Source organism: Pongo abelii, chromosome 8 (genome assembly GCF_028885655.2).
Source record: "Pongo abelii isolate AG06213 chromosome 8, NHGRI_mPonAbe1-v2.0_pri, whole genome shotgun sequence".
In the NCBI taxonomy this organism is placed as follows: Eukaryota; Metazoa; Chordata; class Mammalia; order Primates; family Hominidae; genus Pongo; species Pongo abelii.
In genome coordinates this window covers 5,015,496-5,041,469 of record NC_071993.2, presented here as the reverse complement: position 1 = coordinate 5,041,469, position 25,974 = coordinate 5,015,496, and the positions used below count along the sequence as shown (strand labels likewise).

Genomic DNA, 25,974 nt, shown 5'->3' with positions numbered 1-25,974 from the left:
TTAAAAAATAAAATAAAACAAAAAAATGTAAGTTACTGGGAAAGGTGTAGTAACTTTAATGCAGAAATGTGTGTAACATTTGGGGGCAGTCAATTTGATCAAGGAGGCCTGGAATCACCAGTCAGGACTCAAGGAAAAGATGGAATTATCCCTAGGCTATGAAAGAAACACACAGAGAATAGATGTGTTAAAGCAGCTGATTGCATGACAGACTCCAAAGAAGAGCAGCCGACTAGGAGCAGGGGCAGTCATAGGTCAGCTCCATGTTCTGCTGAACCTTCCTCAGTGTGGATTTCATCCACTGTGAACAGATATCTCCATAAAAAGGTCATTTTCTCTTTCTACCATGGATGACCTTCATTGTCTGCAGATAATTTTTAGTGTATCCATGCCCTTGGTCAAGAAGTGTGAAAGCAGAGATACCAAGAGGCACTGAGACATCCGAAGCCCATGTGAATCCCTAGTATTTCTCTTCTCTTGCTCTCACTCTCTCCTTACGTACTGCTCATTCCATCTCTTCATGGCTTCATATCTATGCACAGTTCCCTCCAAATCACCTTCACCCATCCACTCTCTGGTCATCTTTCATAGCTTAGGGGTAAGTCCACCTTTCCCTGAGTCTAATTGGCAATCCTTGGCCTCCTTGATTGAATTGACCTCCCATAAATATAACACACAATTCAGCATCAAAGTTACAACATCTTTTCTAAGACTTTTCTAAGCCGGGTACAAGTAAGATCCCTCTATGCCCTTCGAGACAGAGGCTTTGCTCTCTAGAATCTTCTCTTTTACAAAGATAAGTGGGACTAAATGAATGGATACGTGGCAATAGGACAGAAAGAGGGTCATGAAGAACAGAAAGGAGAGGAGGCTGAGGGCGCTCACCTGGTTGCAGACAGGCTTGTACTTGAGCCCTGGCTTGTTGAGGATCATCTCCAGCTGCCTGCGGTTGAAGTTGGACACCCCGATGGACTTGGCCAATCCTGCATCTTTACACTTCTCCATGGCCTGGGAAAAAGGAATTGTGAGGTGTGGAAGACCAAGATAAATGTGACACAGAGCTGTGAAAGCAACAACTTTCAAGATATGACAATAAAACTAGCTAGCTGTGGTTATTAAAAGGGAAAAAATAAAACAGAAAATTGGGGAAGAAGATAGTGATTGCAAGAGTAAGAATTTGTTTCCTCCTTAGGAAACTGGAGAGATTAATGCACAAGCAAGGAAGGGAATCCCAGTCCTCCCCCAATTCATCTCCTCCACTTCTCTCTTTTGTATGCCTGTCATTTCTTTTTCCTCACTGCTCACAAAAACTACCTTTGTAAAGCTCCTAAGTTTTTCATCCAATGGTGCATTTTCCATACTTGTACTAGGAAGATAGGAAACAGATGTATCCTATCTCATCTTTCTTATCTGTTCTCTCACCTCCAAACACTCACCTCCCACGTGGCACAGAGATCCACTGTGTCAAATAGTATTTTTCCATTTTCATCTTTTGGGATCACCTCCTCACCTGGCTGAAGTAGAAGCAGTCAGTTTAGTGATGTCACAAGTCAATTTCTCCACACATAGCCATGCTCTGAGGTACATTTAAGGACACTAATCCTCCGTGAGGTAGGTGATGCAATGCTCCAGAGAGTGATATGTACAAAGTGTACTACATATGAAGGTATAAGGAATGTCTTCAGGAGACAGGCTTCCTCTAATCTCTTACAACTATTATATGTATAAATAAATACCATCTTTCTGGTTCCTAATGGAGTGTGATCATTGACTTTCATTGACTTTCTTCTGCTCCTATAATTTTCTCTGTGGCAATAGCTCTCTTCAACTGCAAAAGACCTTGATATCCCCGAATAAAGGATTGTACTTTTGACCCAGATGCCGCTATCAGAGTTCTTTATCTCCCTGAACATGTGATGTTCCATGAACAGGACCATGAAGCAATCATGGTCAATGGAGGTGTTTTCAAGGCCAGTCTGGAAGTTGGGAGATGCACAGGCGCTCACAGTAATGAACATGGGCCTGAAAGTGCTCCAAAGCCATAAATGTCACCAATGAAAAAGGTTGGAACAAATATTTAAAAAGCCTTTTGTAATAAAGCAGAGATAAGGATGGAGAAAGCATATATTTTTCGAGTTTTTATCAAATTCTTAATGTAGCCCTGGCTTTGATTTCCCATTATCATATCTAATACACCCTTTTGCATTAACTAGCCTGACTAGTTTTCAGTACCTTAAGACAAAAGTTATGAATGACACAAGAATTCATGGCTAAGCAAAAATAAAAACTCCAGTGTGAAAAGAGAGGAAGCAGAAGAACAAGGTTTCCCATGAAGGTTTGTAGTTTAAGACACTTCTGGACTGAGTTCTCGCCCCTTGAAAAGAGGCAAGAAGATGGAAACTCATTGTGCACCCTATGTGCAGCAGCTTTTCTGGACACCACAGCTTCATGAAACTCTGTGTCTGTGAACATCCCAAGAGGTGAACTCAGGAGTCATAACTAAGACCTTGTGCCTTCAAGGAGATGACTGTCATTTCTCAAGTTTTTGAGGCAGAGGCTTTGAGGATTCTGCACTCTCTTTTCTTGTAGACATGCAATCACGGAACTACGGATTCAAAATGTATCCCGTAGAAAGGAATTAGGAGTTAGGTTTAGGGTTCTTCTTCCATGTTATAATCCCTATGTCCTCCTAAGAAAATTCTTAGTTCAAATATCCATAAAAACAATATTTATGCTGACAACAAAGTGAAATTAATTTGATCACACAAGCTGCCTACCTTTACAGACACTGGAAAATGAATAAGATAGAGGTCAACATAATCCAATTGAAGATTTTTCAGTGACCTTTCCAAGGCTGGTCGGACCAACTCTGGTCGATGGGAATTGCACCAAAGCTGCAGAGGTTAGAGAAAGGAAGTTGTGTAATGAAAACTTGGGCCAATTTTACTAGTTTGCTCCACCTAATATTTAGACATTTTCTACTACTTTAAAACTAATGACCACAGGCAAAATTATTCTCTCTCTTCTTGTGATGCCTTTTGTTCTGCCATATACTGATGAACTTTGTAATATGTTGGATATATAGTTAGTACATATATTGAATGAAAGAGTGAAATTACTCAAAAGGTAAAAGTTGTTATCAAATCATAAGCATACCCATTATCTGAATTATCTTTGGTATGTTTTACAACTCATGTTAGTAGTGTAATTATTTCATCTATTCATCCCAATGGGCAAGACTAAGTATCTTTGTGGTTTAGAAACTGAGGAAGGAAACACAGTTTTTAATATGTCAACTTGGGCTGGACACAATTTGAGATAATATAGGCGTTATTCTTTAATACTTACAGAGCTTGCTTATATTGCTTTCTCTCTCTCTATGATCAACATAATGATGGAAACTGAGAATCATAACAAATGTAAGAAACTCGCCCAGGAGATAAGAAATAATATAATATGATTAGGATTTTGTCTGATTCTATAGTCTATGTTAAACCATATTGATCTGTGCTGAGCTCAAAAAGTAAAGGCACTTTGAAGTCATGATTTGGAACACTGCAAAGATGAGAAAGCCATCTTCACTTCCTGCCTTTGATATTAGTTTTAATACATGAATAACTGTGAATAAATTTAAATAAATAAGCACAATTCACCCTCAACTATGGATCCAGTCATAGAATTGCCACCTCCACACAATCACAATAAATACATGTGCACACAAGCTCATCATAGGCACAGTACCTTTGAAGTGTAGAATATGTCTTCTCTCTTCACACTGCCATCTGCAATCTTGCTTCGGATGGCCAGTCCAACCTGCTCCTCATTATTGTATAAATGAGCAGAATCAATATGGCGGAACCCGGCTTCTATTGCCAATTTGGTGGCCTCTAAAGCTTTAGTTTTAGGAACCTGGGGGAGTAACCAAAGGTAGTATTTTCTGACTAATGTGCCTGAGAGTTAGTTCAGGCACAAGCAGCGACGTTCACAAAAATCAGCTTTTCCTCCTTTCCCAGATGAGTTCTGTATGTAGAATAATAAGCCCATCCCAGTCTGACTGGGTCTTTCCCAGTTAGTCATAAATGTTGGGCACAGCAGGAACTTCTGTGGTCCCAGAAAAATCACTGCTTGACCACTAGTTTGGAAGTGTCCCCAAAACAATTTCACGTTCAGTCATTTTTTTGGAAAAATTAACAGGATGCAACCTATAGTTATAGATATAATCTTAATTATTTTCAGTATGATAAAATTAACACGACGAGGAGTGGCCAGGTGCGGTGGCTCACACCTGTAATCCCAGCACTTTGGGAGGACGAGCTGGGCGGATCATGAGGTCAGGAGATCGAGGCCATCCTGGTTAACAACCCCATCTCTACTAAAAATAGAAAAAATTAGCTGGGCGTGGTGGCAGGCACCTGTAGTCCCAGCTACTCGGGAGGCTGAGGCAGGAGAATGACGTGAACCCGGGAGGCGGAACTTGCAGTGAGCTGAGATCGCACCACTGCACTCCAGCCTGGATGACAAAGTGAGACTCCGTCTCAGAAAAACAAAACAAAACGAACAAACAAAAAAAGAAATTAACATGAGGAAATAGCCACATGGAAGGAATTATGAAGGAATGCAGTGTAAGCTCCTGTGATTCCTCTCCCACCATGTTGCACAGAACGCACTGACTTTACCCAGAATCATAGTTTGTCAATGTATGTGAACTGTTGTCTACAAGAGATGCTCTCTACGTACTCCATTACTAAGATTTTGTCTGCGACTGGTTACATTGACTCACTCTGCTTCGCAGACACAAAACTTCCAAAAGTCTCCAAAAGGAAAGCAGGTGCACAGAAACCCCGCAGTTTGCACAAGCAGTTACTTACAGCCACCATTCTTATCAGTTAGGAAATGGTGAGAAATCCACCATATCAGATACCAGCAGGTTTATATGGGAAACAGGCCTGTCTATGGATAGCAGTCTATTAAGTCAAGTCTTTTCTACACAGCCATTAGCCATTCTGTCTAAACTAAATAGTAGTTGTAAAGATGTATACTCTAAGGATATTGATTTGTATAAGAAATAGACTTCAAGGAGTAAGTGATTAGCAAAATGGGGTTCAGCTCCATAAATTCAAGGCAACTCTTTTAGGAAACATATGACTGCAGTGAAATTTACAATTATTGACTTACGTAACAAATTTGGATACAGATTTGAAAGTATATCTTTTAAATGACAAAAACAGAAACAAAGCAAACTGTTTTCCTATCTTGAAAGTATTTCAGAGGCTTTCTTTTTCCCATGGAATTACAAGGAACTAGATACTGGGTCTCACAGCCCTCTCCTCATACCATCCTTGATCATTTCTTTGCTGTAGGAGTACTCAAAGGCTTACCAAAGCTGGAGCTTCAGTGGTATCCTCATCTTTACTTCCTCTCCATGCCAATTTATATTACAAAGTAAACCACTCCTGTCAATGGTCTTCAAAATGTCCCTTTGTAAATCCTTATATTGTATAGATCAGAAAAGTGAAACTCAAATTTTATGTAACTAGTGCTTATTCACACACATTGTATTCCCAAGACAGTCTTGAGATACAAGTTTTCTTCCAGTGTAGAAATAGCTAAGTCTAGAAAATAAAATCTATTCCATTACTTTTCTTGTCAGAGAAACAAGAAATTTCTCTGTTACAATATTTTGATACGAATCTGACCCATATAAACAAAGACAAAGAATTTAAATTTTCCTTGTTAGGTTCTAGTATTTTTTTTCTTAAAATGAGGATATTTTATTATTTCAGGTAATTTTCCCAGAGGTGAGAATAGTACATGGGGAATTCTCTTTAGTCCAGGTGTAGTATTACAGTGTGGTGCTCAAGGCCACAAATCAGAACAGTGATACTCTCCCAAAAGATTTCATGCACCCTGTCTCCACTAACTTTTGCCATAAAGATTTCTCTGAATTGTATCTTCTTGGAAGAAGTAAATATCTGTTCAACTATACAAAGAAACAGAAACCACTCCCATTGCAATCAATCTTCATGAGAGGGAGCAGGCAGGCCATGTTCTTTCTGCGAGTTTTATAGATTCTGACAAGCTGTGAAATAAACATAAACAGAAGACAAAACAGTGCCCCAAATAAACAACAGATGACCCTGTGACAAGACGGCATTGCAGAACAAAGACTGACGTTTAAATGGGAGTCACGCAGAGTAACATAGGAACACAAGCCTGACAACCTGGTCAGCTTCCACTTACTCTAGCTTTGCTCCTTTCAACTCTCAACACTAAAAACATTATTGTTACCTCTGGAGGCGCATAGGTGCCAAATCCCAGGACAGGCATGAAGTGACTATCATTCAGCTTCACACACTGATATTTCGAATCCATTTCTGTCACTGGCCTGGCTGGCAAATGTTTCTTTCTTCCTCCTTCACAGGCTATAAGAGCAATGAGCTGGCAACGACACACTGTCTGCTGGTTAACCAATGACATGTGAGAGGAGGGACAGAGGCAGTCTTACACAAGCTGTGATAAAAATTGAATCCAGTTCAACCATTTCTTATCTAAGAAAATTCATAAGTAATTTATTATGTAGTCATGATACACTCATTAATTTCTCTCTGAAGTATTTTTGCTATTCCAAATCTCTATATATGAGACATAAATTATTCAAAGAGATTTGTAGAACAAATTGTGACTTTACATAAAACTATAGAAACCTCTAGCTACAAAGCTCTTTTTTGTTTGTGCCATGATGATGTTCCTTCTGTATCTTGCAGCATTTGAAATGACTGATTTTCATTTTTCTCTCTCTCACGCACACAATTTAAAGGAATGACTAATGAACATTTCTTTAAAATACTGCCCTCAATTAAAAATTAAAGTTAATTTTTTTTTTCGAGACGGAGTCTTGCTCTGTAGCCCAGGCTGGAGTACAGTGGCGCAATCTCGGCTCACTGCAAGCTCCGCCTCCCAGGTTCATGCCATTCTCCTGCCTCAGCCTCCTGAGTAGCTGGCACTACAGGCGCCCGCCATCACGCCTGGCTAATTTTTTTGTATTTTTAGTAGAGACAGGGTCTCACCGTGTTAGCCAGGATGGTCTCGATCTCCTCACCTCGTGATCTGCCTGCCTTGGCCTCCCAAAGTGCCGGGATTACAGGCATGAGGTCACACGCCCGGCCTAAAGTTAAAATTTTTAAATGCGTTACTTTTTCATCAGCAAATTTATTGTTTCTTTCTTATTAGTCTTGTAAGAGAAACATCCCTTCCTGATCAAGGTGCAGTCCTGATAAAGTTGTAATCCTGATGTCAGTGTAAATAAAAAAGAAAATATGATGTGGCTTTATTGGAGGATTTCTTATTAACAGCTTTTGGACTTTGGGTATAATTTGTAACATGCAAACAGTGCCTTATTTGTCTTTTCCAGCCAGTTTTATGAGTTACTACCAAAAAGTAACAAGCCAAAACATGATAACTCTTAGATATACTTTATAATATTGTTAAACATGATTCATAAAGAAAAACTGGTAACTAATGACATATAAACTGGTGAATAATCCTCGCATGGGATAATTTTTACTTTATTCTCCCTTTGGAGGTCAGGTTAAAACATGATTGTAATTTGCATGATCCAAGATTCACATCTTGGAGTAGCCACAACTTGCAGTGCCCTGATTGCTTCTATTGGCTTTTTCATAAAACAAACAAATTGAAAAATTGGTAAATTGTTATACATTGACATAAATGTAATATTATAAGGATATTGAAATTTTTCACAGAGAGTAATTTCAACAAGATGGTAGATTATAAGACTCCCATTTGACTCATGGAAACATCAGAAAACATCTAAAATTGACTGAAATAAACTTATTTATTTATGGAGTGGCTCAGTAGAGATTCAGGGTGACTGTACACATATAGATGTTATAGGCAAAAGGCTAGGGGAAGAGACATGCAATAGTCCATCTAAGCCATTGAGGAGAAACTGGGATGTGAAATTTTGTAATAGTAAGCTATTCAAAAGTCATTGGTTATTTGGGGAAAAATAAAAGGGCAAACACCGTCCACGTAGGTGCATGTTCAGAAACAAACTAAGAAGGACTTGAGGTTTTATGTAGGGCTGATGCCTTGACTGAGAACCTGTCACACATATAAGTGAATGACTGTCATGACATAGAACAAATCTGTATACAGTAAAAAAGATGTTTATTTTTTCAAATGCCCAGTTAAATAAAATAAAAGCCATACAGGCCTGGAGCAGTGGTAATCCCCGCACTTTGGGAGGCCGAGGCGGGCAGAACACGAGGTCAGGAGATGGAGACCATCCTGGTCAACATGGTGAAATCCTGTCTCTACTAAAATAACAACAACAACAACAACAACAAAAATAGTCGGACGTGGTGACAGACGCCTGTAGTCCCAGCTATTCGGGAGGCTAAAGCAGGGGAATCACTTGAACCCAGGAGGCAGAGGTTGCAGTGAGCCGAGATGGCACCACTGTACTCCAGCCTGGTGACAGAGCAGGACTCAGGCTCAAAAATATAAAATAAAATGACAAGGCTTACAAAGAAACAAGAAATCACAGTTCATTATGAGAAAGAAAATAAATTAGTAGAAATCTTTCCTGAAGAATGACAGGCATTAAAATTAGTAGAGAAGCATTTAAACAGCTGCTTAAATATGCTAAAATTGCTAATGAAAAATATGGACTAAGAATTACAGAAAATCTGAAAACAATAAGAAAATCATGATACAGTAGTAGTATAGAAATTATAAAAAAGAAAAGGAAAAAATTGGAGCAAAAAAATATACCTGAATGAAAAACTCACCAGAGGGTGTTTCAACAGCAAATTTGAGCATGATGAAGATATAATCAATACACATAGGGATAGCGCATTTGAAGTTCCTGAGTCTAAGGACACGAAACAAGAATAAAGAAATGTGAACAGATCCTAAGGGACTTATGGGACACCTTCAAGCCAACCAGTATGACAGTATTGGATTCCCAGAAGGAGAAGTGCAAACCCATGGTGGTAGAGAGATTATTTGGAGAATAAAATCATCAAAACTTTTTCAAATTGGTTTAAAGACAACAATCTACAAATTCAGGCAACTTAAAGAACTGCAAATAGGATAAACTCGAAGAGACCCAGACCTATATGTGTTATCATCCAACTCTAAAAGCCAGACAAAGAGATAATCTTTAAATAGCAACAGATTTTGGGAAGCCGAGGCAGGTGGATCACCTGAGGTTAGGAGTTTGAGACGAGCCTGGCTAACATGGTGAAACCCTATTTCTACTAAAAATAGAAAAAATTAGCCAGGCATGGGGGCACACACCTGTAATTCCAGCTACTCAGGAGGCTAATCCAGGAAAATAGCTTGAACCCAGGAGGTGGAGGTTGCAGTGAGTCGAGATTGCACCATTGCACTCCAGCTTGGGCAACAAGAGCAAAACTCAATTCCCTAAAAAAAAAAAACCATCTCACACCAGTTAGAATGACGATCATTAAAAAGTCAAGAAACAACAGGTGCTGGAGAGGATGTGGAGAAATAGGAACACTTTTACACTGTTGGTGGGACTGTAAACTAGTTCAACCATTGTGGAAGTCAGTGTGACGATTCCTCAGATATCTAGAACTAGAAATACCATTTGACCCAGCCATCCCATTACTGGGTATATACCCAAAGGATTATAAATCATGCTGCTATAAAGACACATGCACACGTATGTTTATTGCAGCACTATTCACAATAGCAAAGACTTGGAACCAACCCAAATGTGCAACAACGATAGACTGGATTAAGAAATGTGGCACATATACACCATGGAATACTATGCAGCCATAAAAAATGATGAGTTCATGTCCTTTGTAGGGACATGAATGAAATTGGAAACCATTATTCTCAGCAAACTATCACAAGGACAAAAAAACCAAAAAACCGCATGTTCTCACTCATAGGTGGGAATTGAACAATGAGAACACATGGACACAGGAAGGGGAACATCACACATCGGGGACTGCTGTTGGGTGGGGGGAGGGGGGAGGGATAGCATTAGGAGATATACCTAATGCTAAATGATGAGTTAATGGGCGCAGCACACCAACATGGCACATGTATACATATGTAACAAACCTGCACGTTGTGCACATGTACCCTAAAACTTAAAGTATAATAATAATAAAATAAAAATAAATAAATAAATAACAAAACAAAACAAAAAAACAAAAAGTAGGAAGAGAAGCATGACTCGTGGAGTACAAGGGATCCTGGACAAGGTGATCCACAGATTACTTATGAGAGTCTTTGGAGGATATAGTAGGTGATACATTTAACGTGATCAATAAAAAAAAATTACAGCCCATAATTCCATATTTGGCAAAAAGAATTCTTTCTTTCTTTCTTTTTTCTTTTTTTTTGAGACAGGGTTTTGCTCTGTCACTAGACTGGAGTGCAGTGGTGCGATCTCGGCTCATTGCAACCTCTGCCTCCCCGGTTCAAGCAATTCTCCTGCCTCAGCCTCCTGAGTAGCTTGGACTACAGGTGTGCACAGCCATGCCCAGCTGATTTTTGTATTTTTAGTAGAGACGTGGTTTCACCATGGTAGCCAGGATAGTCTCTATTTCTTGACCTTGTGATCCTCCCACCTCGGCCTCCCAATGTTCTGGGATTACAGGCATTAGCCACTGCACCCAGCCAAATTATTTCTTAAAAATTAGAAAGTTATTAAGACTATGTGATGTAAAAGCTGCAGGAGTTCATTGCCATTAGAACTGCTCTACAAGAAATGCTGAAGAGAGTAATTCACTTTGAAATGAAGGAATTTTAGACAGCAACATGAAGTCATACAGAGGTATAAAGACCTCTCATAAAGGTAGGTGTATGAAAAACGTGGAAACATGTACTTGTGAAATTTGATTTTTACTCTTATTTTCTTCAAGATTTACATTACAAATGTGTGCGAATAAGAATACATTTCTGTTAACATGTACACCATGTGTAAAGTTGTAATTAGTGACGTCAATAATGTGAAGTGGAAACGTACCTGTGGAAAAGAAGTTTTTGTATGGAATCGAGGTTAAATTCACATTGATTTCAAAGTGGATGGTATAACTATAGGATGCAGTATGTCATTCCAATGGTAAATACAAATAAAATAATTACAGATTATGCACAAGAGAAATTGAATCCGGAATCCAAATTTTAGCAAAGAATCATAGAAACCCCAAAATATTGTTAGTTGAGAACATAAAGGACAAAAAGCTGAAGACATAAACTTCAGGTCTTTCTTACATACAAAATCCAATCAGTTTATCTCAAGAGTCTCTAAAGCCTTATTAGGTTTAGAATCAAATTAAATGTCTAAAATGCAAAGATTTATCTGAGATCCAAGAAAAATTTCTACCACCTATGAGCCTGTAAAATCAAAAACAAGTTATTTCCTTCTAAATTACAATGGTTTTATAGGCAGTGGTTGAACAATCTCATTTCAAAAGGGAAATGTCAGCTTAAAGAGAAGAGGAAGAGGCTTCATGCAAGTCATAATGCTGACAGGGCAGAAATTAAGTCTTAAAGCTGCAAAATCATCTTCCTTGACTCTATATTCTTCATTCTGGGCACACTGGTGACAGGGGTAGGCTTCTGGGGCTTTGGGAAGCACCGTACTTGTGGCTTTGCAGGGTGCAGCCTACATGGCTGCTCTCACAGCTTGGAGTTTAATGCCCATGGCTTTTCCAGGCTGAAGTTGCAAGCAGCTGATAGATTTATAATTCTGGGATTTTGAGGGGTGAGGCCTTTGTCCCACAGCTTTGCTACACAGTGCACCCATGGGGATCCTCTGCAGAGCTCCAAACACATATTATTGCTCAACATTGCCTAAATAAAAGCTCTATGTTGGGGCTCCAGCCCCGGAACAGGATTCTCTCTGGGCATCCAGGATTCCTGACACATTGTCTGAAATCTAGGTGGCAAGTGCCAACCCTCAACCACTCTTGTGCCCCAGAGGACTCAGGCTCAAAGCTCCCCTCCTCTGTTTGTCACTCTCTACTCATTTCCTCCAGCGACCAAGTGTGTGTCGTGCACCTTGCCAAGGTTCAAGGGGTACCTTGTACACGGGGGCTTCTGCCTGACTAGTGTGGGTCATGGAGTCGACAAGAACTACAACTTTCCACAGCTTGTATACAATCTGGTGGAAAGAAACTGATCTCAGGGGACCACAGGAATTCTCAGTCCTACAGGTGAGGGAGAGGGAGAGGAACATGAGGAAAGGGAGATGGGAAGAGGGAGGAAAGCAGATGGAAGATGGAAGATCAGGGAGGACAGAAGTGGGATGTCCTTGAGTCATACATAAAGAACACTCATGTGCCTCAAGCAAATAATTGACCCTAATTTCTTCTCACTATTTTTTCTGAACAAGTGTTACAGTTTGCAAAGAACTCTGAATATTTTCTCAACAAATATATATTGATATGATACTTTAAACAAAATGATGTTTGCCAGCACTCTTTGTCCTGAGATTTCCTGTTTGGTTGACTCAATTCTCTGCGGTGAAGAGGTTCTATGTGAAGAAGAAGGGGTACACTTGAGCCTCACAGAGGTATGTGGGTGAAGTCATGTCTGTGAGAGGCTGTGGAAGCTCACAGTTAGCCTGCATTGCTGTGGAAAATGATGGGATGCCAAAAGCCGTGCAGGAGGAAAAAGGAAGAGCCAAGAGGCTGTGGAGGAGGCTGAGGTACTGCTGATGCCCTGGAGAAAATTTTGGGGAAAAGACAGAGATGCCTAAAGCAATATGTAGGAAGTTTTAATTATGACATTAGTTGAAATTTCACAACCCATGAAATTTAAAGTAAATTCCACCTTGCTCAGTTTTTTCATAGAGTGAACTCTGTTTGAAGAAACAACTGTGTCACCAATGTTGACTCTGGATAAGTGACAATTCCACCGAGCACTTTTTGAGATGCCTGCCTTGTCTGCACTGTTTGCTATTTTACTATTTCTCCATACTATTGTTCACCCCTACAATCTACTTGGGTTGATGCAGTCAGGGTGATTCAGTAGCTTGCACACTTTCGGACCACTCCTGGATAGGTCAACAAGCAGGGGAGGTTGTAAAGAGAAAATTATTAATTTTATAGTTGTTTTGGTTAGCATAAAACTAGGTGACAAAAGCCTATTTCTGAATGGCTTAAACTCCATGTGATATGGACAGGAGACAGAGAAATACTGGGTAGAAGAGGGTGGTTTCCCAGCAAAGGCCCCACCTTCAAGCCTGGATACCTGTGCCCCTAAATGAGAACAGGCATTTCAGTTTTCACACCCCCAAAATTTGCCTTTTGGCCCACCACACCTCCATTCTGCCACTATAAAAACCCCCGAAACCTAAGTTCCTGGGCAGACCAGCAGGTGAGGAGACAAGGAGGCAACCAGATGGACGGCAGAACAATGACACACAGAAAGAGAGAAGAGGGACATTGGACACTGAAAGGAATTTGGCCTAGGAGGACTGGAGAAGAGTCCGGCCACTGGGCAGCCTGACTCCATGGGAAGATCACCTTCCTACTCCATTCCCCCATTCCGGCTCCCCATCCATCTTGCTGAGAGCTGCCTCCACCACTCAATAAGATCTTGCACTCATCCTTTGAGCCCACATGTGATCTGACTCTTCTGGGATGCCTGGCAAGAGCTTGGGATATAGAAAGCTGTCACACTGGCCCTCTGCCTTTGAGATAAGTCAGAGGGTCCATGGAGCTGCAGACTCAAGCCGTCTGCAGATGGCAAAGCTGAAAGAGCTTTGTAACACTGTGGTTGCAGGCACCCACCACTAGACACTACCATGGAGCCAGAGCCCAAAGCGCTCACCCTGGCCTGTGCACCTGCCCATCTCCATTCTCCCCCTCCCTCAAGCAGTTTGAACAGGTGAGCCACACCCTGTCGCAAGTCCTGCAAGGGGAATCAGGGAACTGTCTCATTTCACATACAAATCTGTTAGCACTATATCAAGAAGTCCGAGGAATGGTAAGCTCTGGGGGTCACCCAGGAGAGTCTGTAACTTCTCTCATCTTTTCCTGACTCTTCTTCCTCTGTGTATTGATGTCATCCTCAGGCTGGGTGGAGGCTGCTGTAGCAATTTTAGAACTCCTAGGGCAACAGGACAAGAGCCACTTGAAGAAGAGGGGCTGCCGCATCTTAAAAGCTTCTTTCTAGATGTGAGAGAAACCTTCTCAGAAGCCTGCAGCACAGTCCCTCTCACGCTGCGTTGGCTAGGGCTGGGTTGCAGCACTCTTCCCACTGTAGCTCATGCCAAGGGCAAGGAAATAAACATGAGTGACCTTAGCAAAGCTTTTCTCATAAAATGCATGTTGGTGATAATACAATCCTAACCCCTAAACCATAATGAAAAGTTGATATTTTCAAAAAGTTAGACATTTGCAACCTTGCTTATACCTCAAAATAGCTTTGCAAGCTTTTAAAACAACTGGAAATAAATCAGTCTTAAATGTAAGACCTGAGACTATCAAGTGCTAGAAGAAAATCTAAGGAAAACTTATTGGGACAAAAAATTCTTAAGTAGGTCCTGGCAAGGAACTCAGACTAAGATTTCAAAAACACAAATGAGAGAATAGGAAGCGATGCATATGACTTAATTAAACCAATAAGCTTCTCTAAAGCAAAAAAAAAAAAAAAAAAAAAAAAACCCAACAGAGAACAGACGACCTATTCAATGGGGGAAAATAATTGCAAATTGTGAATCTACCAGGGGACTGATATCCAAAATTTATAAGGAACTCAACCCAACAACAATAACAACAAGAAAACCCAAATAACCTCTTTAAAATTCATCAAAAGCGCAGAGGTTTCCCAACTCCATGCCTAGGCACACCTATAGGCACTTGATATCTGCCCACTGGATCCTCTGTCTTCCACTGGTGGAGACTTAGAAGGCTGGGAGGCTGGGAAATTGTTGGGTAAATACAATGGACATTATTCAGGTGATAGCTACACTAGAAGCCCAGACCTCACCACTGTGCAATATATCTATGTAGCAAACTGTACTTGTAAACTTTAATTTTATACAAATCAAAAAATAAAATAAATGAAACATAGTGATACCTAAACTTTTCTACAGATCAAATGAATAAGAATCTCTGGTGTAGGATTTTAGCTTTTGGCAAGGTGGTCTACAAAAACACAAGCAGGGCAATTTGATTTGGCTGTACGCACATTGATCCAGTTTGTTTGCTATAAGCACAGATCAATAGGTACAAGGACAAGAGACCCCAACCAGCAGAAAACCTAAAGGAGAAATTTAGAGAGAATGAGTGTAGTCTGAGGATTTCAGTTTACTTTATTATGTAAGCAAATCTGAATATGTAAACTTGTGTGGAGATTGGAAGAATGGAAAGAGGAAAGACGAGAGACCCAATGACTGCAACCCTTAATGAATCAAGAACTTGATGAACTGATGTGTAGTGAAAATCGAAGAGTAAGAGGCTTCATTAGTATGAAGTGTGTTAAAGTTAAAGGTTCATAGAGCAGTTATAAGTACTTCTTTGTCTGTATAAGTTATAGCATGGAAGTAGTTGCCTGAAGTATAATCTAGGTATGAGTAGAAACTTTCAGTTGTTGAGAATGTAAAGAACAGCAGTGCTGGAGTTCTCTGCATGTACAGTGAAAAAAGATATCCACAAATCCTGGGAGAAATTGTAAACTAAGGGAATAAAGGGACTATATCTAGAAGGGGACATATGATAGGGTATAAATGATATCAGAGCTAAGGAACAGGTTTTTATTTCTTTATGTCTGAGATGAAATCTAGATTTTTCAGGACTAGCGGCTGGTGATATAGTACTTTCTATTATCAAGGCTCGAAAATTAAGACTTACTTGCTTCAAGTTCTCCACAAAGCTAGTATAGGCTCAGTAATGCTCCCTCCCCCTGCCCTGCCAATAACTCATGCCTTTATCTTTGGAACCTGTGACTATGTTACCTTACATGGCAAAACAAACTTTGCAGATGTGATTATGTTAAGGATCATAAGATAGAAGGGTTTTCCTGAATCATCTGGATAGGCAATGTAATCTCAAAATCCTTACAAGTGGCACCCAGGAGGACCACAATCAAAGAAGACATGTAAAGAAAGACGCATAGGACAGAGATCCTAAGATGCCATGCAGTTGGTTTTCAAGATAGGATAAGTGCCATGAGCCTAGGAGCACGTTCTCTGGAACCTGGAAATGGCCAGGAATAGCATTTTCCCCTAGACCCTCAAGAAGAAATGCAACCTTGTGGACACCCTGACTTTAGCTTGTTGAACCGGATTTTGGAATTCTGATCTCCAGAACTGTGAGAAATTTAATTATGGTGCTTCAGGCCACAACATTTGTGATAATTTTTTACTGCAGAAATAGGAAATGAATGCAAACATGATTCAGCAATTCTGATCCTCTCTCTCTTGCATCATCAATTTTTCTCTTTCGATTAGATTCTTCCTAAGAGCATATAGGCATGCTGTTTTTTCTGCCATTTCAAAGAAAATTGTCATTTGACTCCATTATTTTCTCCATGGACTTCTCAATAGTCAGGTGTATTTATAACCCATTCTTTGAATACTTTCTACACTTCTGTATCTAATTCTTCTCTTCCTACACTTTTTTGAATGCACCTCTATTCAGGCTGTTGCCTTTACCAATTTATCAAAATTGGGACAAGGGAGAGGATGTTGAAAAATAACTAATGAGTACTAGGCTTCATACCTGGGTAACAAAATAATCTGTAGAACAAACCCCTATGGCATGAGTTTACGTGTATAAAAAACCTGCACGTGCACCCCTGAACTCAAAATAAAAGTTAAAAATATTGAAAATAAAAAAGTTTTGGAGACCTAAATTACATTATTTAATTCTAATTCTGAACAATTACCTTATTTAATATTTATGAAACAATTCTGATACTAATTCTGAACAATTACATTATTTAATATTTATGGAAAAGTTAAATTAAAAGAAATACACATAACAGTGTCATGGCTAGCCTTTGACATTCTCTTTAAAAATTAAAGCACAACATACTGAACAATTACATTATTCTAATGTAAGGAAGTGTGTGAAGAGCACAAAGTCAGAGAAGGTCCCAGTGGCCCTAAGGGCTCATCTGGTTGTAGGTGGGCTTGTACTTGAGTCCTGGCTTGTCTGAGGATCAGTTCCAGCAGTTAGTGATTGAAACTGGACACCCTGATGGACTTCGTTAAACCTGCATCTCTGCATTTCTCCAGGGTCTAGGAAAGAAGGAAATGGGTATAGATCTTCAATGTATCCTGGCTTTGTCATTTGTCATTAAACCTTTTCTTTAGTGTGGTAAAATATATATAATATACAATTCATCATTTAACCATTTTGAAACATATAGTTTATTGTCATTAAGTCCATCCACCTTATTGAGCAAGCATCACCAGTATACATATACTACAATTTTAATCAGCCCAACCTGAAACTCTACTGATTAAACAACAATTTCCCATTTCCCCCTTATTTCATCCTCTGGCAACCACCATTCTACTTCCTGTCTTTGCATTTAATTATTCTAGGCACCTCACATAGTTGGAGTCATACAGTATTTGTCCTTTTGTGTCTGGCTTATGTAGCTTAGTAAAATGTCCTCAAGGTTCAACCATATTATTGCACATATCTGAATTTCCTTCCTTTTCAAAACTAAATAATGTCCCTTTGTGTGTAGACACTAAACTCTGTTTATCCTTTCATTTGCTGATGCTCACTTGCATTTTCACCTTTTGATTATTGTGAACAGAATTATTATGAATAAGGTTATCATGAATAATAACATTGCTTCAAAAATATGTTTTAGTTTCTGCTTTTAATTTATTTAGGTATTGTGAGCCCCAAATATCTGAGACATGCCCCAGTCAATTTAGAAATTTAGTTTTCCAAAGCAAAACCTCTCTCCTATTATCCAGGGTGTCCTCTGCTATGGTTAGTGGGCTCATTTTCAGCACAAAGGTCTCAATGTTGTGTTATACTATCCAAGTGAGCCTTCAGGCCTTTTCCTTTTATATATTTTTGCAAGAAAGTTAATGAGGTATCTCATCCAAAATGCATGCTATCATGAGTATATTTTGGCATTGGTTGAACAAGGTGTGTTGGCACCCAAACCAGGCCTTCATCATTTATTATTCAACCTTTCTTATCTTGAATACATCCTCTGTCCTTGGTAGTCTTTTTATTCTCAAGAGGATACTGGGATTTGAAAGCTGTCAGATCTATTTGGGGAATTAAATGTGCCTGGACCTCAGCACTGCTGTTGATTGTGTGCCTGGCTGTGCAGTCAGTGAAAGCGTTCCCTCTAGCTAGATTGGAATTCCTGTGCTGATGGCATGGAAAATGCCTAACAGCTATTTCCCTTGGGGTTGTCACCACCTCCAATAGCTCCAATGTGGCTTTGCATATTTAATTTTAGTATTACGCACCTTTAGCAGTTCCCGTTCCTTGCACATAGCTCTGTGTGCATGGACTATCATGAAAGAATATTTGGAATCAGTTTAGATATTGGTTCTCTTCCCTTTGGTCAGTTGCAAGGCTCTCATAAGGGCAATTTACTCAGCCTTTTGCACAGAAGTCCCTGTTGGGAGAGCTCTTGCAGCTATTACCTCTGAGAGAGACACTATAGCCTAGACAGCATTCCTCCTTCTTTTGGTGACTAGGCTGCTTCTGTCCACAAAGAGCATCCAGTCTCCACCCTGGAGGGCTGTGTCCTTCAGATCTGGTCAACTGGAAGACTCTTCATCTACAACTGCTAGGCAGTTGTGTACTAGTTCCTTTGGTTGTCCAGTAGGTGTCAACTAAGTGGCAGAGTTTAAGGCTCCAGTGGCCTGTAGTTTACTTCAGGAACATCAAGGAGGATAGCCTGATACTTGCCTAATCTGCCCACCATTAGCCAGTAGCCATCCTTCTGCTCTAATAACTCCAGGACTTCGTGGGGCACAGAAATCGTGATGGGCTGACCTAAAGTCAGCCTCTTAGCTTCCTTGAGCAACAGGCAGGTGGCAGCTACTGCACTGAGACAAGGGGGCCAGACCTTTGTCACTGAATCAAGCTGTTTTGAAAAATAAGCCACTGGTTGCAAATTTTTGCATTAGGACCCCAAGTGCTAGACCCAGTCTCTCATGCACATAAAGTTGGAAGGGTTTACGATAATTTGGCAGTCCCAAAGCTGGGGCAGATGTTAACTTATGCTTTAGTTGTTCAAATGCTGTCTGATGTTTTACTTCTCATACAAAGTGGTTGTGGTTGGCCCCTTTTAACAGTTCATATAGTGGCTTTACTGCCAGTGCCTAATTGGGAATCCAAATTCCACAGAACCCTGCCATTCCCATGAAGGCCCTCCGCTACTTTCTGGTTCTGGGCATCGTGGCAGAGGCAATTGCATTTGGCCTCTCCTCTGCCAGGGCTCTGGTTCCTCTCTGTAATAGAAATCTTAAGTATTCTACAGTTTGTTTGCATATCTGTGCCTTTTTGCTCAAGACTTTGTACCCACAGGCTGCCAAATGGTTTAGAGTCTGTACAGTGTTATCTTGACACTCTTGCCTCGAGGGGCTTAAGATTAGCAGATCATCCACATATTGTAGTAGTGTCCCATTTTCCAACTGTAAGTCTCTTATGTCCCGAGCCACTGCCTCCCCAAATACAGTTGGGGAATTTTTAAACCCTTGAGGAAGCACTGTCCAACAGTATTGAAATCGTGCAAGCTGTTTCAGGGTCTGTCCACTCAGAAGTGAACAATAATTGACTTTCTGGGTCCACTGGTATAGAAAAGAAAGTGTCCTGTAAATCTAACACTGGAGACCATTCATGGTCTCTGGGCAAGGAAGTAAACATAGTGTATGGATTGGTCACAGTGGGGTGGATGTCTTCCACAATATCATTGGTCACCCTTAGATCTTTCATAAACCTGTACTTGTGTGAGTGAGGCTTCTTTACTGGCAGGATGGGTGTATTATACAAGGTCTGACAAAGTCTTATTAAGTCATGTCAAAAGAATCGAATGAGTACTGGCTGTATGCCTTCTAGAGCTTCTTTCTTTAGGGGTACTGTTTATTTTAATCAGGGCGGGTACCTTCCTTTAGCCTGACTTTTATGGGATTCACATTAATTGTCCTCCCCAGTTGGTCAGAAGCCCATACTTCCGGCTTTACCTTATTGAGGACTTCCAGTGGAATCATCTCTACTTCAAGCTGTGAAGTTTTTCATTTCATCAGGAGGGCCTGTAGCTGCAATCTTAGTTCTGGGGGTACCTGGAGGCACATTGGATGTTTCTCTGGTTCAAAGACAATTAATGCCTCTAACTTACACAAGAGATCTTTACCAAGCATGGAGGTTGGGCAGTCCCACACATAAAACAATTGATTAGCTATTATCAATACCTCATTGCCCACCTTGCAGGGTAAGGGTCACAACCCCCGCCCCCAGTTTTAGCTCTCCATTCACCCCAACCATATTGACAGAGGTGTCAGAAAGTCCACACTTTAGGATGTCAGTAGCACCTGTATCAATTAAGAAGTCCAATTTTTGTTTCCCTACTGTCAATTTTACCCGAATCTCCTGTGGTGAAATCCTAATGCTGGATAGGGTTGGAGCTTTTGGGAACCTTGGGCACCCTCGGTCCTCCTCGGATTTTTTCCAAACTTAACAGCCATAAGTGACTTGGGCTCCCCCTGACTCAGCTTGGGGCAGTCTTTCTTCCAATGCACTGTCACCCTACAGTAAGCCCATTGATTTTTTCTACTTTCCCTTTCCACCTTGGGGGTTCCTTTCTCTTCAGGTTTCCTCCCATGGGAGCTATGAGTATCTCTGCCTTCAGTAGTGCCTTGGTTTCCTTGGCTTCTCTGCTATTATAAGGCCTTGAACATAATGTCAATTAATTGAGACGTGTTCATTCCAATAGCCCCCCTCCAGCTTTTGTAACTTCTTTGTGATGTCTGGGACATTTTGCTCTATAAAAGTCATGTTTATCATTCTGACATTCTCAGGGTCCTGCAGGTCTAAGTCTGTATGCTTTCTGTATGTTTGACAGATACATCCATGAACTCTGAGGGAATCCTTGTTAGGCTTCTGCTGAAGCTCCTGCACTTTTTTCAGACTTTTAGGTCTCGGCACCCCTGACCTGTCACCCTTTAGAATACTCCAGATGATTTGTCCCAGCTCCACCCTCCTCACTTGGGACCCAGTTTTGGTCAGCATGTAGAATCTCATCAGGCTCTGGGGTATCATCTGGGCTTTTTTCATGAAGACACCATGCTTCCTCCTTTCCTTTGCCTAATGCTTGCTTTCTCTTGTCTGCAGTAAGCATAATATTTAGGAGGGCTTGCAAATTAGCCTAAGTAGGGTGATAGCTGGCAAAAATAGTGGTAAACAATTCAGTTGTCTTCTGAGGATCTTCCCTGTAGAAAGGATTGGAAGTTTTCCAATTCAGTACATCAGATGTAGGAAAAGGCCTGTATGCCCAATAATATCGAGCTGAAGTCCCTTGCTGATTAATTCCCATGGGATATTGTCAGAGGGGAAATTGCCCTGCCCCAGCTTGGTAGATCTCCAGCCAAAATCAGTGCCTTACCTAGTTCAGGAGGGAGAGACTATGTTTGCAGCCTCTTTATACTCCAGGGGTGGTGGTTCCTCCACCTCTTGACTAAGTAATGTGGCACCAGTTTCAAGTGGGTTAAGCACATTTAACAACTGCTGACTCTCTAGCTCCTTTTCTTTCTCTCCCTGGGAGTCAGGACAAACTTTTTCCAAGTGCTGCACCATTAGTTTATTTCCTTGAACCTCTTGGTTATGTATCAACATAGATGTCTGAAAATAGGGTACTTCCTCTCATTTCCCTGAACACTGACAAAAAGGTTCTAACTGAAAGATGGTAAAATAGTTTAAAGATCTGAAAACAGGCCACTATTCTTTAAATCCTCATGTCAGGGCAGGAGCCTAACTTCCATTAGATCTAGTTTGCAAACCCAGAGGGAATAATCACATTGGCCAACCAGCCCCCTTCTGTTTTTTGAAATTTTCCACTTTGCTGATTCCATTCAATCCCTGCTCAGCCTTTCCCTGTCGTCCATTCTCCCTTAAAAGGCTGAGTCACCTTGTATGAATCAAAGTTCAGTTCAGTCCATACTGGACCTCTTCCCTATTACAACACTGGATTACTAATAAAATCAATCCTCAGCATTTTAACCAGTGTTCAACTTTGTTTATCTTTGACTTTAGCAATAGCAGAATTTTTTTCTAGCTTTCATAGTTAGTATCTACAGTCAGGTGAGAATGAAGGCTGACTAATATGACACTTACCTCTGGCTTCTAGTACTGAGCAGCAAGCTAAGTATTAGAGGTTTAAAAATATGATTAATTTCATAGCAAACTCTGGCATAAGTCAAAATAAACAGTTATATTTGATCATTAAAATATCAGGTCAACATCCACTTCATAAAGGAGATCATGTAACTGCAATTATGTTTCTTAAAGACTTCTGTTTAGAAATCATGTTTGCCTGATGTTCAAGTTTCTAGACTTCTGTAAGGGTCAATTGTTAAAACTGAGTTTTTTCTATTGCCAACAAGGATAGAGACTTTTCTTCTCTGCCCATTTCTTAGATTATTTCCTTGAGAAAAAATTGTATTTGTAAATCCTACCTCAGTCCCTTTGATATTCATGTAAATATTTTTAAAAGCCAACTAAGCCTCTTACCGGAATTGCAACATGTGAGTGTTTTGTTAAGGGTAAGACAGCCAGCTCTTTGGAAATGTAAACATTAAAAAAGGAAAATTCCTATCTCCCTGGGTCCCTTGCTCCAAGCTACAACTGCCTGCTTGTCATGGAGAAATGTCATTTTTCCTAGTGATACAGGTGATTGACTAGCACAGATGGCTAACCCAATTACCAGGTGAATTTGGGATGAAGCTATGAGAGAATGTTATCAAAAAACAGTGTTGTTAGGCCTTCTTATGTGAGGACCAGTTATCATTTATCATGAGAAGATGTGTGTAAAGGCTGTACTCCTTGGCTTTTTAAAGAGGTCAGATTCATTTCTGCCTTTTAATCTCATTAGACATTACCTGTGGTGCACATTGCAGTGTGGTTTAATGCCTTTTGAATAAGAAAATTATTTTCTTTCTTTTCTACATTTTTATAGAGGAGTTTTTGAGATTGGCAGGAGATTTCATTTTTAACATTATTCTCCAGTATAAAGGAAAACATACTTGACAGTTATGTCCCAAATTAGGTAAAAGAAGATTGACATTGGATGTCCCCAGGGGCTCATAATTTCTACCTGTAGTAACATAACTTCCCCCTGTTTTCGGTAGACACAGAACTTTCCTCCCTTACACAGACTCCTCACTGGTACAGCCCAATTACATCCACTGTCCTAAGCATATGGACCCCCTATCTATCTCAATCCCACCCCCAGTGATTCACTGAGGGAGCAGTTCCAGCCTTGGGTCCCCAGATGATGTAAGGCATTGAAAACCCTACCTTCCCATAGAGGGCCAAGAGCAGAGCATGGGCATATTTGATTAGTACCGAGGAAATATGAGAATAGGGAAACTTTGCTGTGACTGTATTCTTGTGCATTAGCCCATTCTCACACTGCTATAAAGAATTACCTGAGACTGGGTAATTTACAAAGAAAAGAGGCTTAATTGACTTACAGTTCCACAGGCTGTACAGAAAGCATAGCTGTGGAGGCCTCAGGAAACTTACAATCATGGAGGAAGGCAAAGGGGAAGCAAGCACATATTCACATTGCTGGCAGGAGAGAGAGAGAGAGGGAGGGAGAGAAATAGAGAAGCGGGAGGTGATACACACTTTCAAACAACTAGATCTCATGAGAACCATATGATGAGAACAGCAAGAGAGAAGTCAGCCTCCATGATTCAGTTACCTCCCACCAGGCCCCTCCTCCAACAGTGGGAACTACAATTTCACATGTAATTTGGGTGGGGACACAGAGCCAAACCATATCACTCCGCCCCAGCACCTTCCAAATCTCACATTCTTCTCACATTTCAAAAGACAATTATGCCTTCCTAACAGTCCCTGAAAGTCTTAACTTACTACAACATTAGCTCAAAAGTCCAATTCTAAAGTCTCATCTGAGACAAGGCAGGTCCCTTCCAACTATAAGCCATAAAATCAAAACTAAGTTAGTTACTTCCTAGATACAATATGGGTACGAGTATTGAGTAAATGCTTCTGTCTTCTGTTCCAAAAGGGAGAAACTGGCCCAAACAAAGGGGCTACAGGCCCCATAGAAGCCCAAAACCCGGAAAGGCAGTCAATAAATTTCAAAGCTCCAAAATAATCTCTTTTGACTCCATGTCTCATATCAAGGCCACACTAATGCAAGAGGGGGGCTCCCAGGGTCTTGGGCAGCTCTACCCCTGTGGCTATACAGGGTAAAGCCCCCATGGCTGCTTTCACTGGCTGGCATTGAGTGTCTGCAGCTTTTCCAGGCACACAGTACAAGCCTTCAGTGGATATACCATTCTGGGGTCTGGAGGATGGTGGCCCTCTTCTCATAGCTGCACTAGGCAGTGCCCCAGTGGGAACTCTGTGTGGGAGCTCAAACCCCACATTTCCCTTCCACATTGCCCTAGCAGAGGTGCTTCATAAGGTTTCCACCTTCACAGTAGACTTCTTCCTGGATGTTCATGCATTTTTATACGTTCTTTGAAATCTAGGCAGAGGCTCCCAAGCCTTAACTCTTGGACTCTGAGAACCCGCGGGCTTAACACTACACGGAAGTCACAACACACTGGGGCTAGCATCCTCTAAAACAATAGCTCAAGACGTATCTGAGGCCCTTTTAGCCATGGCTGGAGCTGAAGTGGCTGGTATGCAGGGTGCCATATCCCAAGGCTTCACAGAGCAGTAGGGCCCTGGGCTTGGCCCATGAAATTATTTTTCTCTCCTATGCCTCCAGGTCTGTGATAGAAGGGGCGACCATGAAGGTCTCTGAAATACCTTGGAGACATTTTCCCCATTGTCTTGGCTATTAACATTTGGCTCTTCTTTATCTTGCAAATTTCTGCAGCTGGCTTGAATTCTTCCTCAGAAAATGAGTTTCTGAGGAAGTTCCAAAGTTCCACAAGATCTCTAGGGTAGTTCAAAGTTCCACAGATCTCTAGGGTAGGGACATGACGATGCCAATCTTTTTGCTAAAGCACAGGAAGAGTGACCTTTACTCCAGTTCCCAATAAGTTTCTCATCTCCATCTGAGAAATCCTCAGCCTGAACTTCATTGTCCATATCACTATCAGCATTTTCTTCAGAAGTATCCAATTCTCTAGGAAGTTTAAAACCTTCTTGCATCTTTCCATCTTCTTCTGAGCCCTCCAAACTCTTCCAGTCTCTGCCTACTACCCAGTTCCAAAGTTGCTTTGACATTTTCAGGTATCTTTATATCAATGCCTCACCACTCAGTACCAATTTTCTGTATTAGTTTATTCTCCCACTGCTATAAAGAACTACCTGAGACTGGGTAATTTACAAAGAAAAGAGGTTTAATTGACTCACAGTTCTGCAGGCTGTACAGGAGGCATGGCAGGGGAGGCCTCAGGAAGCTTACCATCATGGAGGAAGGTGAAGGGGAAGCAAGCATGTCTTCACATGGCTGGCAGGAGAGGCGGAGGTAGAGAGAGAGAGAGGTAGAGAGAGGAAGAGAGAGAGAGAGAAAGAAGGTGGAGGTGCTACACACTTTCAAACAACCAGATCTTATGAGAATTCTATTATGACAACAGTAAGAGGAAAGTCAGCCCCTATGATTCAATCTCCTCCCACTAGGCCCCTCCTCCAACACTGGGAATTACAATTTGACATGATATTTCAATGGGGACACAGATCCAAACCATATCATTTGGTATTCCAGAATTTCTGCCTTGCTGTTGCCACCCTCATCTCTGGGTGCTTTCTCTTAGTAATTTTTCTC

The 25,974-nt window shown here is 40.8% G+C and overlaps 1 protein-coding gene across 3 annotated transcripts in view; it reads right to left on the bottom strand.

Annotated features, from left to right (window-relative positions):
- AKR1C1 (aldo-keto reductase family 1, member C1 (dihydrodiol dehydrogenase 1; 20-alpha (3-alpha)-hydroxysteroid dehydrogenase)) overlaps positions 1 to 25,719 on the bottom strand; it is a 36,389-nt gene extending 10,670 nt beyond the window's left edge. The window contains exons 1-7 of one of the 3 annotated variants that reach the window (XM_054521373.2): positions 25,563 to 25,719; positions 8,814 to 8,896; positions 6,289 to 6,459; positions 3,742 to 3,909; positions 2,778 to 2,894; positions 1,437 to 1,514; positions 886 to 1,008 (exon numbers count right to left, since the gene is read on the bottom strand). In XM_054521373.2, coding sequence (XP_054377348.1) covers positions 886 to 1,008; positions 1,437 to 1,514; positions 2,778 to 2,894; positions 3,742 to 3,909; positions 6,289 to 6,459; positions 8,814 to 8,896; positions 25,563 to 25,647 — 825 coding nt within the window. In that variant the 5' untranslated portion in view covers positions 25,648 to 25,719. 3 annotated transcript variants of the gene reach the window in all.
- Positions 25,720 to 25,974: the final 255 nt, after the last annotated feature.